This window comes from Hipposideros armiger, unplaced genomic scaffold (assembly GCF_001890085.2).
Source record: "Hipposideros armiger isolate ML-2016 unplaced genomic scaffold, ASM189008v1 scaffold_10, whole genome shotgun sequence".
Classification (NCBI taxonomy): Eukaryota; Metazoa; Chordata; class Mammalia; order Chiroptera; family Hipposideridae; genus Hipposideros; species Hipposideros armiger.
The window spans coordinates 8,659,468-8,671,807 of NW_017731360.1; the positions used below are offsets into that span (position 1 = coordinate 8,659,468).

The following is a 12,340-nucleotide window of genomic DNA, read 5'->3' on the forward strand; positions in this document are numbered from 1 at the left end:
GAAGGAGGTGCAGAACCGCGAGCTCGCGAGAGGACGTGCCGGGGGGAGGGGCGGAAGGGCCAGTGCCGCCTGTCGATCAACTGGCCCCGCCCACCCGGGCGCGCCCCCTGGCAAGCCCCGCCCCTACTCCTGGCCGGGCGGGAAGAGAACGCGCGCTCACTCCCGTTACCCTCCGCCTGCGGGGAGGGCGGGGGAGGCGGGAGGTGCGCGCTCGCGAGCTGCGTGCTCGCGTACGTCGCCGGGGTTCGGCTGCGTCGGTCCCGCCGCCCGCCCGTTGCCGCCGCCGTCGCTGCGCTCTTGCTTCGCCGGCCGCCGCCTAAGGGGGCTGGGGCCGGGCCAAGCTGCTGCCGCCGTTGCCGGAATGCCGCGGGTGTACATCGGCCGCCTGAGCTACCAGGCCCGGGAGCGCGATGTGGAGCGCTTCTTTAAGGGCTACGGGAAGATCCTGGAGGTGGATCTGAAGAACGGGTGAGGAGGGCGGAAGAGGGGCCGCCCGGGTGGAGACGGGGTCCCGACGGGGGCGGGGAGGCCGTGGGGACGGGAGAGGGACGGAAGCCCGGCGCGGAGCTGCTACCGGCCTGCTCCGGCTCCGCCATAGTCGCGGCGCCTCGGGGGCATGGATAGGCCCCGGTTCCCACTGCGCCTGCGCGAGTGGGGGTGGTGGAGGGATAATGGGAGCGATGGTGAGGCTCAGAGTGGGACGGGGAAAAGGAAAACCCCAGTGGGATTGAGGCGCCGGGCGGGAGTGCACAGCTCCAGGGCGCCGGGGAGGCCGGGGTTTTTCCTTCTCCGGCCCTGGGACTGGGGCCCGGGTTCGTCTCCGGCTCGATACCCACCTTTTCCTCTCTGAGGGCTGCTGGAAATAGACAGGATTTCCTGCTCCCCTTTTACCTCGTGGATCAGTCACAACGTACCTTTCCCGGGGACAGGAGCTCCAGAGGGAGGCCCTGTTTAGACTTGCCATGTGCCACACTTTTTTGGGCGGGAGACTACGGTTTGAGTAGTCTAGTGACAGTTTCGAAAGTATCGTCTTGCCGTGCTGAAAGCCTTCACCGCTCCCTCTACAAGGGTAAATTAAATAACTCGCTATCTTTAAGACTCCGTACAGAGTTTCCAGGCTGTGGTTTCCGTTCCCCAACTTGCCAAAAAAATTGCTTTGCCATTGAATTTGGTGGAGAATAGTGGCCACCCTGGCTAGTGTCTGCGTCAACTAGTTAATGTAGACGGAGACACACAGCTCGAAATTGCTCCCTTACTGCCTCCCCGGGTATGGTCGGTCTGTTACTTGTATTCCTAATCTACTTTGGTAAGGCAGGTCCCGCAGGGGCTCCGTGTTTCAGGGAAAACTGGTGAGGAGTCAGGCTTGGAGGAGATAAAAACCGGGGAAACTTGTCAGGACCAGGAACTTTTAGGTAGGACTTCATAGACATGGGTATGAAAATTAAAAGGAGTACGGGGAACATTTTAGGGTACTGAACCTTGGGTGTTAGAGAAACTCTTGGCTTTTTAATTTTTTTATTTTTTTATTTTAAAGACCTTTGCAACAGGTCTGATATGGCTACAGTTCGCTCCCCAGTGTAATACTAGCAATTAACACTTGAGAAGTTATGAAAGATGCCTGAATGTAAGTTGCATATTTGAGAAAAATTCGTAGCTACTATCTACTCATTGTTGGCTGGGTTTAAAAGGTATTTCAAATTGATCATTAGGAAGAATCACCTTCTTACTAAGGCAGATATCCTCAATAAGTTGTTTGCGTGTTGACCTCTTTTAGAGTAAAAGACTTAGGAAATGACTCATTTTTGTACAATACAGCTTTCAATTCTTAAGGAATTTACTAGATAAAATGTTTTTTGTTGTTGTTATTGTGATATGTGTATATATATGAGAGATCAAGTTAAAACTACCAGTTTTCTTCAGAGCCCAACTGAGTTGATAGAATAACTAAATTTTATGGGTTAACCATGTGTTTTGAAGCCAGAAAGACCTGGGTCCAATCTTAGCTTCACCACTTACTATCTGTGGGCAAGTTCTCAGATTCTAAGTTTCCTCATCCAGGAAGATTAGAGATAATTGTGAAGCATTTGGCTCATGGCTGTAAATGGTAGCTGTAATCAGAGGGATCTGACTGATCTTTAGGAGGCATTTTACTTGTGTTTTGTAACATGAAGCATATTTGGTGAGGTCTGTTTTCTAAGGTTATACAAGTGATAGGGAGAAGAAATGATGTTGACGTTAAAGGGAAAACTGGCTAATTGAACAAATATGTTGATAACCCAATAGGATGCCTGCTACTGTGCTAAATGAATTGGCGAAGAGAGGCATAAAAGACTTCTGCTCTTGAGTAAATTAAGTGTTTATGGTTATAACGTGCACTTTGAGTTAAATGCTTACTCTCGCTTTGCACTCAAACTAGTAAAACTTGGAATGGTTTGTTTGAAATGGGCTTTGAAGAATGGGTTGAATGGGTCTTGAAATGAGGAGAAGTGTCTGGGAATAGTGTATGTCATAACTGATGATAAGATGGTCCAATAAGGAATAATTTTGAGAAATAATAAACTAGTTTGTATGAGTCTCATGAAGGATCTAGAAATTTAACAACATAAACCAGAAAACAACAACAATAAGATTTTACACTAAAAAATTCAGTCATGCTAGGAATTCAAAGGCTCTGGAGGGAAAATTTGAGCAACCCTGGAAATGGTGAGATAAGAGGAAGGACATATTCTTCCAGGACCCCAACTATCTAGGTCTCTTTTGGGGAACTATCATTCTTACAGTTCTGCTGCTAGACCATGATATGCATGAAATCTGTGATTGAAAGTCAAGGTTGATTAAGGAATGGGAAGTCACTTCAGGAATTTGAAGACAGGTGTGATCACTCACCAACTGGGCACACCTCCTGGCAGCATTCAGGAATCATTGCAGAGGAAAATGACTTCTGAGCAAAGGACCAATGGTATAGATATAGTTCAAGCGAGAATTGTCTGGACTAGATGGCAGAAGTGTAGAGGAGTCTGAAAGGAAGGAGTTAGGTACAAAAGAAAAGGATGGCATAATTTATCAACATGTGTAAGCTTATAGTCCTGGAATCTAAGTAGGATAGTAGCTCTCCCTGAGAAGTATTTTTGAACATATCTGGATTGTGATTACTAGTAATTGAAACTCAAAAGCAGATTTTGGATGGATAGGGCTTTGAAGAACTGCTGAAGAGTTCAAACTTGTGGAAGGGGGATACATCAGTAGACAGATAATGTTAAGCTGAAGGGTTGTGGGTAAAGTTCAGAATTAATTAGGTAGGCATAAAGTATATTGGTATAATAGAAAGTTGACCAAATGAGGAAGCAGGTGAGCTCTCCAAACAAGATTTTAGTGTCCAGAAGAGGATTTTATGGGCCCTTTTGGGATTTGGGGAAGAGGTGAGGTATGTGTGCAGTAGCAGTTCATTGTACCAGGCAGCTCTAATCTAGATTGCGTTTGTTTTAAACAACTAGAAAGATGGTTCACTTTAGGACCACAAAGATGATGTAGATCTTACAGGACCACAGAGACCACTCCAGATCCCCTTCGGGTCTCCTACATTCATACCTGCCACACTGATTCCAGCAAGAGCCACCATGGGACCATCGCCAAGGAAGCAACAGTATTAACAGCACCTGTTTATAGCCTTCTGACTCAATGGCAACTTTTGCTGCCTTTGATTTGAATTCTGTGGGCTTTTTTATTAATAAAACCATTGTCTTCATGTAAAGTAGAAGGTTTTTTTAATATAGTAGTTTCTCTTGCCACAAAGGCTTGTGGTTTTGGTCATAGATCTTTATATCTTAATTTTTCCATATTTTAGTTAATGAATAAAACTTATCACATCCCAAGGTTATTTTACTTGCCTAGTAGCTGGACAGGTAAACCCCCAAATCATTGAGGTGGGGTTTTGTGGGGGTTTTTCCGTTTGTGTGTTTTTGTTTCTTAAAGTCATGAATTAAAACTCTCCAGGGAAGCTTGGCTGTAAATTTCAGAAACTGTGGTTCATATTACAGTGAATTTGTGAATAGCCAGAATTTTCAGGGGATGTCCTGGTCTATTTAATTGTATTTTCACGATATCTAAGTATTACCAGGAAGTTTTTGTTTTCATCCTTGTTAAAAATTCCTTCAAGTAGAAGGTACCTCAGTTAATTTTTCAAATATGTTAAGACTTTCAGTTAGTCAAGTTGTTCCATTTGTCCCTGGTCACTGTAAGGCATTGTTAGGCCTCAGATACTGAGATGAATCTCCACTAACCCCAGAACCTGCACAGGAGTTTTCTCTTTTAACTGAATCCTTGATGAGAACTTGTCTTTTCTTTTACAGAGGAGATAAAGGAAATATAATTGATTTAATGTCCAAGTTATTGTTTTCTGGTTAATTGAGCCATTAGTTTCTTCTGAATTGTGTGGGAGATTACCTTTACCCACCGCCAAAGAGCAGATAAATGCTTTATCATTTTTTTATGGTACTGCTACAACTAATGGGTGACAAGAATGACAAAAGAAAAAAACACTCTCCCTTTAAGGACCCCACCACTTTTTTGTTCTTGGGAAGTTTTTTCTGCCCTCAAAAATAATGTCACATTTGACCACAGGGTCCCAGGCTTTGAATCTGTGTTAAGAAAAGTAAGGCATTCGGTTTTGGATTAATTTTATGATTATCTAAGAAGAGATTAAAACAATTTTGTTTAAAGGAGCATTGGAACAACTGTTTATAGTTAAAATGAACTAATTTCAAAATAGCACATTTATTTCTGATTATTAAAATTTTACATGTTTATTGTAATTTTTTTAGAGGGGAAATATAATCATCCAAAGATGATACTGTCTACATTTTGAGACTTTTGCCTTTGCCTTTTCTCTGCCTGTCTCTCAGTCTCTCTCATACACACATACACGCAGGAAAGCAGGCACTTCTTATGTACCCCTCCCCCAACCTTCTTTTTACAAACTTGGGGTCATATGTACATTTTATTTTGTTACCTTTCTGTTTCCATCGAACAGCCTGATCCTTTTCCTTTGTCATTAGGTATTCTCCTATAACCTGATTATTAATGGCTAGATAATATTCATAAATGTTAGTATTTGTCATAGTAGTCATAAAACGTTACTTAATGTACATAATTAAAACCATGTTGCAAAACATTTAGGTTGCCTTTGGTTTTTAACTATTTCATGTATATATAACACTGGTGAATATCCTTTATGTAAACCTTCATACACTTTTCTAGTTATTACGTCAGGGCAGATTCCTGAAAATGGAATGTTGATAAGAGTCAAAGTATAAACACATTTTTAAGCTTTTTGCTGCCTACTCTCTTGACAAATAGCATTTATTTATATTTTCACCTTCCGTGTTTGAGTTCCTATTTTTCTTAACTCTCAACTATCACTTACTGTAAATTTTTTAATATTACAATTTTTTATTAGAATGTTTAAAATTATATATGAGGAAGTTGCCTTGAAGCTTTTAAGGCTTATCCATTTAGCTTACTGAGTATATCAGATTAAAGAACTTTTTTAAAAAAATAACTTGACTGATTAGAAAATAAGTATAAGTTCACTGTAGATAATTTAGACAATACCAAAAGCATAAAGTAGAAAAGAAGTATCATTAAGAATCCTTTTAACATACGTATGGTCCTATGTGCAATTTTGTGTCCCACTTTTTTTTACTTTATCTCATGTATTTTTCTATTACTTTAAAATCTTATACACATCATTTTAATGGCTGCATAAAATGCATTGTATGGTTATAGCACGATTTACCCAACCATCCCTTCTAAGTTGTCTCTAAATTCTTGCTGTTAAAAATAACACTGTGGTGGATATCATGTGTGTAAAACTTGGTTTACATGTTTGTCATTTCTTAGGACAGATTCTATGAAGTAAAATGCATATGTCACAGCAGGAATGAATATTTTCAAGGCTGTCAATGCATATAGCCAAATAACTTTCCCTCCTGGCAGCCTCACCAACGTTGAGCATCCATGTTGTTTAAAATCTTTGCTGATTTAACAGGTGAAATGGTCTCATGTGTTTTAACCAAGAACTTTTTCTTAAACAAGTAAGAAATAATGAGAAATAGGGCTATGGGTTAAGTAACATTCTATCATTTTGTTAATAGTATGACTAATACAAATGTGACCAAGTTGCTTTTTTTTTCTTCTTCTTCCCTCTAGCTGAGCCATCCTGCCAGCTGTTGGCAGCTCAGCTTGGGCAGGGAATTGAACCGGCAACCCTGTTGCTCAGAGCTCACGCTCTTGAGTGAGCTCTTAACCAACTGAGCCACTGGGCCATCCCCGCAAGTTGCTTTTATACCGAAGTCTCTTTTTGGAGTCAACCTACCTCCAAAAATTTGTATTAATAAGCATGCTACTTTATTTTTTCTAAAACATGGGTAATTTTTAAAAATTTCTATCATTTTGATCAATCATTGCCAAGAGACAATGCCGTACTGGGATTTTGTCCAGATGTTACTAGCATAAATTGCCCTGGCTTGAGACTTCCACTCCTTGGTCCCAGTTTCCCAGTCAGTTTGTTGATATGAATGAACATTATCTGTAATTATTTGGCCAAGTCATTTTAAACCCCTATTCCTCAGTTTAATGTCTTGCTCCTCTCTTCCTCACTGAGGTGTCATCTGAGTAAAAGGGCCACATGAAGGATTTGTCTCTTCTTACAAGATAGGCAGGCACAGGATGTAGACTACATAAGGTACACTTTGGGTTCCCAGTATTTTGGGATGCCTCTCGGTAAGCTAAATAGAAAAATTGTACTTTGAGCTTTTCAGAAAAAAGGTGCTCCAAGCATCTGACGAAATACTATTGGAGATGGTATTTAGAAATTTGTAAGCTACCACTGAAATTTTGAAACTTTAGGAAATATTAACTGTATGCTTATATGATTTAGCTTTCAATCATGTATCAAAGCACTTTACAAATAAGTGTTGTCTTTAGTTTGTACTGATGGGGAAACTGAGGCATGGGGAGATTAAGTGACTGGCCCGAGGTTACAAAATGAGTTATTGACAATTCTAGAAATTGAAGTTCTTTCTTACTCACCTACCAGATATAGCATGGCAGTGTCAGTCAAAGCTCTCATGCTCTTTCGTTCCAGATGGTTCAGTCCTGTCCTTTTTGGGCTTGCCTCCAAGGGTGAGAAGGTAGTTCAGGTCCCACGGCCTATTCAGACTTTAGTCTCTTAGCAGAGGCTTCCAACAAGCTAACGAGTTACTGCCAAAAGTGTGACAGCCTAGCCACTATGCTGTAAACCTGAAACTAATATAAAATACCATTGACTGTCAACTGTAATTGAAAAAGAAAAAAAGTTTGTGTTTTCATATATTAATAACAAAATATATGAAAAAAGTAATAAAGAAAACAATCTTGTTCACCAGAAAAATAATGTATGACAGGTGGTACTTGTTACAACGGACATTGTTCCCAGACGGAGACTGCTAATGCTTCTCCTTCTCAGGCTACTCTTTGAAGAGCTGTCTGGTGGTATCAGCTTTGTCATGGCTGACTGGGGCAGGATCTGTGGGAATAAATGCAGCCAGTGACCTCTGTCCTATTCACATTGCTAGGGTTGTCTGGTCTGGGAGCGTCCTGAAGGTGAAAGAACAGGCTGCCCTCTGAATTCGCATGCCCGTATTTTGAGGAAATGCCCTAATGACCTTTCCTGTGTATTGAGATGAAAGTCTTGAGGTCTCTGAACTGCAAATCATCCCTGAAGAAGCACTTCAAGGATACTTGTTATACCTCCTTTAGGAACCCCAACCATGTGTTTAGCCCTGGATTGGGTGCCAGAATGGAGGGGCGTTCCTAAACAGAGACCTCCAAGATCTAAGGAGGGAGGCTGGAATTCAGCCTTCTGGAATGAAAGAAGCAAGTATGAGATGAGGCTCAGGCAAGGAAGTCAGGAACCACAGACCAGAAACAGTGACTTTGAGAAAAGTTATTTCATGTGGATGAAATGAAGCTATCCATCCATTAATGTTAAAAGAATTTCATTAAAATATGAAATGGCGGGCCGGCCGAGTGGCTCAGTTGGTTAAGAGCTCGCTCAAGGGTTTGAGCTCTGAGCAACAGCGGTTCGAGTCTGGCCCGAGCTGAGCTGCCACTGAGTTGCCAACAGGTGGCAGGATGGCTCAGCTAAAATATATATATATGAAATGGCCAATTTCAAGGGAAGAGCATCCTCATGAAATAGCATAGGGAGTGGCATCTTTAACCAAAAATAAAAATGAGGCAACACATGACTGCAGCCCAGGGCCTGTGGGGCAGTTATGAGAGACATGAGAAAAGCCAAGATGGTCCCAGAGGCATAACCTCTACGAGGCTTTAACACCTGTCACCCCACCCCTAGTGTCATTTTAGAGGTGAGTAGGAACTGCTTTTTTTTGTAGCTTTGGTATATTGTCAGGTAATGCTTTCTGCTGAGTGTAAACCTTTATTTCATTAGGTACAAGAAACAGATACAGTAATTCTTTTTTATGTCCTAAGAGTTTTATTCTAAACTGGTAATATGACTTTAATCTCTTGAGCTTTTAAAAGTTATTTCTAATTGTGATTGAGTCTTCATGAACTTTAGTGTGTCATCAGGGAATAGTTGACCCCATTTTAACTTCATTTACCCTTAATGTTGATAAGTGTCTGAAAATTGAAATGGACACAGGTGTGATTGTGTTTGCTACCTTTAAGAAAAGCAGCCATGTTTACTTTAAAATGTCAAAATAATACATTTAGTTATGACAGGTGGTTCTGGCTGTGATAATTTGATCCACAAACTGTTTGCAAGTGTGTTGCTTTCTGGGGGTAGTCCCATTTTGTAGGGAAGAAATATGGCAGTCTAGTAAAAGTGAAATCACTTAGTAACTTTAGTTCATTTTTTAAACAGTTTCGAATTATTGAAACAAATTGACAGATAGTTGCATAGGAGTTACAAAGTAAGACAAAATTTGAATTTGATACATATCCTCTCTGCCTCCTACTGTTCTGGAGGAATTTTGTTGTATTGCTGTTTTTAGGCTAATTACTGTTTCTATTGTATTTGCCTCACCCGAGCATGTGAGCATTCCTTTAGAAATGAGTTAGCATTATCTTAATGATTTGTTACCTTTCCTCTACTGGTGTTGAAATTTGATAGTTAATTTATAGGTTTGATTCCACTAGTAGCTTAGAGACTAAATGTTCACAACTTACTAGTATTATTAGTACACATCAGATGCAGAAATGATATTTCTTGCCATTTAATTTTTCTCATTAGATGCTAATATTCATTTGGGCATTTATCACCCACCACACATAATTTAATGAAACTGATTTTCTGTGCTCCTAGAGCTTATGTTTCTCAAACTGTTTGCTCTTATGGACCACGTCTTTCTATTGGTGTGTAAGAGGCAGTAGAACATGGTGATGGAGTGTTGAGTTTAGGTTAGGACCCAGGTTTGAAGAATCCCAGGTGTTGAGTAGCCTTGGCAAGTTACTTAACTGCTCTAATCTTGGTTTTTTTTTGTCTATGGGATTACAATAAGCCTCAGAGTTGTGAAAGTTATTACAAAGGAATTTGGAAAAGGAAAGAGTTCTGGTGGGCTGTAGTAGTTGTGTTAATAGTAGTTTCAAATGAAATCAGACCTTAAATGCTTATCTCAAACTTTTCTGGTTGCTGCTGTAATCCTTATACAGTTGGAAGTCTGTAAACCTTTAGTATTCTTTGATTTCTGGTCCATTTTTCCCCACCATTCATGCTTATATTTATATTTTTTGTCCCAGTCATCATTCCTTACAAACTAATTAAATGCATTCTTAAATACATAATATTGTCAATATCCGTTCACATCTACTACCGGTAGGCCCAATTTTCTGTCATCTCTATGCTGGTCTAATTTTTGCTGACCCTAAAACCAAAGACAGATTCTAGGGGTTGATATGGGACCTCCCGAATGGGGATTGCACAGAATAATCTTATTTTTCCTCTATTCTTCTAGTCTGTTATGTTCTGAACCCACACATGTTTTCGGAAGGACCAGATGGCTGACACTGGCTAATGGGAACCAAAAGACGAGTGAAAAAGTAACCTGGTTGTCACATACCCCAAGCTTAGAGGTGCTTCATCCTGCCCCAAGATAAATTTCTCTTTTCTCTGGAGTCTACCTCACTGTGTCAAAAAACCTTTAATACGACCTGGCTTGTCTGAGGTTAGATGATCAAGTCAAGCAGCAGCGTTTGTTGAATGAAAAGGACTGTACTCGGGACTGGGGGAGAGAAGCGCCTGCCTTTCCAAAGGTGGTGTGCCCTTGTGGTTAAGAGCTTGGGTTTTAGAGGCAGGTAGATCTGGGTTCAAATTCAGCTCATACCATTTAAGAGCTCCTTGACAGTGAGCAAGTTGCTTAACCTCTCCAAGCCTCAGTCTTCTCATTTGTAAATTGGGAGGAGTAGCAGCAGCAGCAGTAGTAGTAGTATGCCCTGCACCTATTATATGAGGAATGAACGCAACGTGGATTATTATTACTGTGTGCTACGCACTATGCTAAATATTAAAGAGCTCATAATCAAACGAGAGGATAAGCACAAAGCAAAGAGAATAAGGCTTGAAAGGCCACAAAAATGTTGTCCCGTAAAACAGAAAATTGAATAGACAGGCTGAAGCTAAAGGAAAGTGCTAAAATGTTTGGAGCCAAGCAAGTTTCTGAGACTCATGAGAGAGTACATGGAAGATCGGTATGATTTACCTTGTGTAGTCAAAGCATTCCAGGTTTAGAGAATGACATAAAGATATTTAGGAGTCATTAGAGACCTCTGGGCAAAAGAAGAATATAGCAAGCTGACTTTCCCTGCTACATATAGAGAGACAAGTTGGCTAAAAACAGCCATATCCTAGAATTAATTAAGTTGATCAAACAGGAAGAGACAGCCCTGAGGGCCCTACAGAAGGAGAAAATTGTAGAACAAGGCAATAGACTGAATGGGCAACCCAAGAGGAATAGTCACAGGTGATGATTACAGGTTGTTGGGAGTGAATGAGATGGTCAGGGTTCCAGAAGAGAGAAATCATGAGGTAGGTTTTCTTCTTTGAAGGTGGGGAAAGATCAAGTGCAGACTGAGCTGTGGCCAACGTTTGCAGACCAGGAATCCACACTAGCTCTAATCAGAGAGCGCTTGGTGTGCGGGAACTGCCAGTTTGCCGACGTGAAAAGAGCCCCAGACTGGGTATTGGTGAGCCCTGAAGTCGCACCCCAGCTCTGCTACTCAATGAGCACGGGTAAGTCATCCGCCTTCTCCGGGTGGCCTTGATGGCCCTCCCTCCTCTGAGGCTAAGAAAGGGAGGCCAGAATGTCCAGAGGAACCTACTTCATGTAGTAGGAGCTCCCAGTTGTGGGCTATAAACAACCCTCTGTTAGCAGGAAGGTCAAATTGCAACCATAATCAGTGACCCAGAGAAGCCACTGTGACATTGGTTAATTCTACTTGAGGGCCTGACCACTGCTTCCCTGGAATGTTGCAGACCTTTGGGATCAGGGGGCAGTTACAGTCCTCACGCACAGGCTTTTCTCCCAGTTGGTCTCACCTGAGCACTAGAGAGTTGGTTGCAGAAGTGTCTTTCTGCAGCTTTCCAAGCACTCCATGCAGACAGCAAGAATTACTGTCGTTGATTGCTATCCTGTCAATGTCCGAACTTTTTCCACCTCATAGCACAAGTTGGCTGAAGCATAGAACCAACCCTGAGTGCTTTGAAAGAAAGCTGTTTGATTCCTATTCACTGAATGCCATTTCTTCCAGGGTAGATTTAAGGGCCCTGCCCTTAAAGTACAGTGCTATTGACGCTAGTTTGAGGGCTCAAGCCAACCCATGGGTTAACTTCAACAGATGAAAATTTTTCCTTGGCTACAGCAACATCCCTAATCCTGACCAGCCATGGAGAGGTTCGGTTCTTACCAGGAAAATGAGTGAATGTGGGAATGGCTCACCACATTGGGAAAACAAAACTCACATCCTGCTGATGGTTGGCTGAGGACTGTCATGTCCACATACAAAGAAAAGCATGTGGCACAGTTTTAGGACAAAGGTGAGCAGAGATCCACTGTGAAAAGGGGCAAATTTTTCTTATAGAGAGAACATCCAAGGCATGCCCCTCGGTAAGCAGTGTTGGTGGGTGACCGCAGGCACACGCATGGAGGCTTGCTTTCCCTTGCTCCCCATATCCACTCCCTATCAGTTAGCTGGTATTGAGCACCCCCTTAGTCACACCCTGCCCAGTTAGCCAGTGATTAGCATATCTCTAGAGCAAGTCATGCTCACTGTTTCTCAAACA

The 12,340-nt window shown here is 41.8% G+C and overlaps 1 protein-coding gene across 1 annotated transcript in view; it reads left to right on the forward strand.

Moving 5' to 3' along the window:
- The window catches only part of SRSF4 (serine and arginine rich splicing factor 4), a 26,866-nt gene continuing 14,526 nt past the window's right edge, over positions 1 to 12,340 (forward strand). The window contains exon 1 of the mRNA XM_019660197.1: positions 1 to 468. Within this exon, the coding sequence (XP_019515742.1) occupies positions 362 to 468 (107 nt within the window). The 5' untranslated portion in view covers positions 1 to 361. The remainder of the gene's footprint in view (positions 469 to 12,340) is intronic.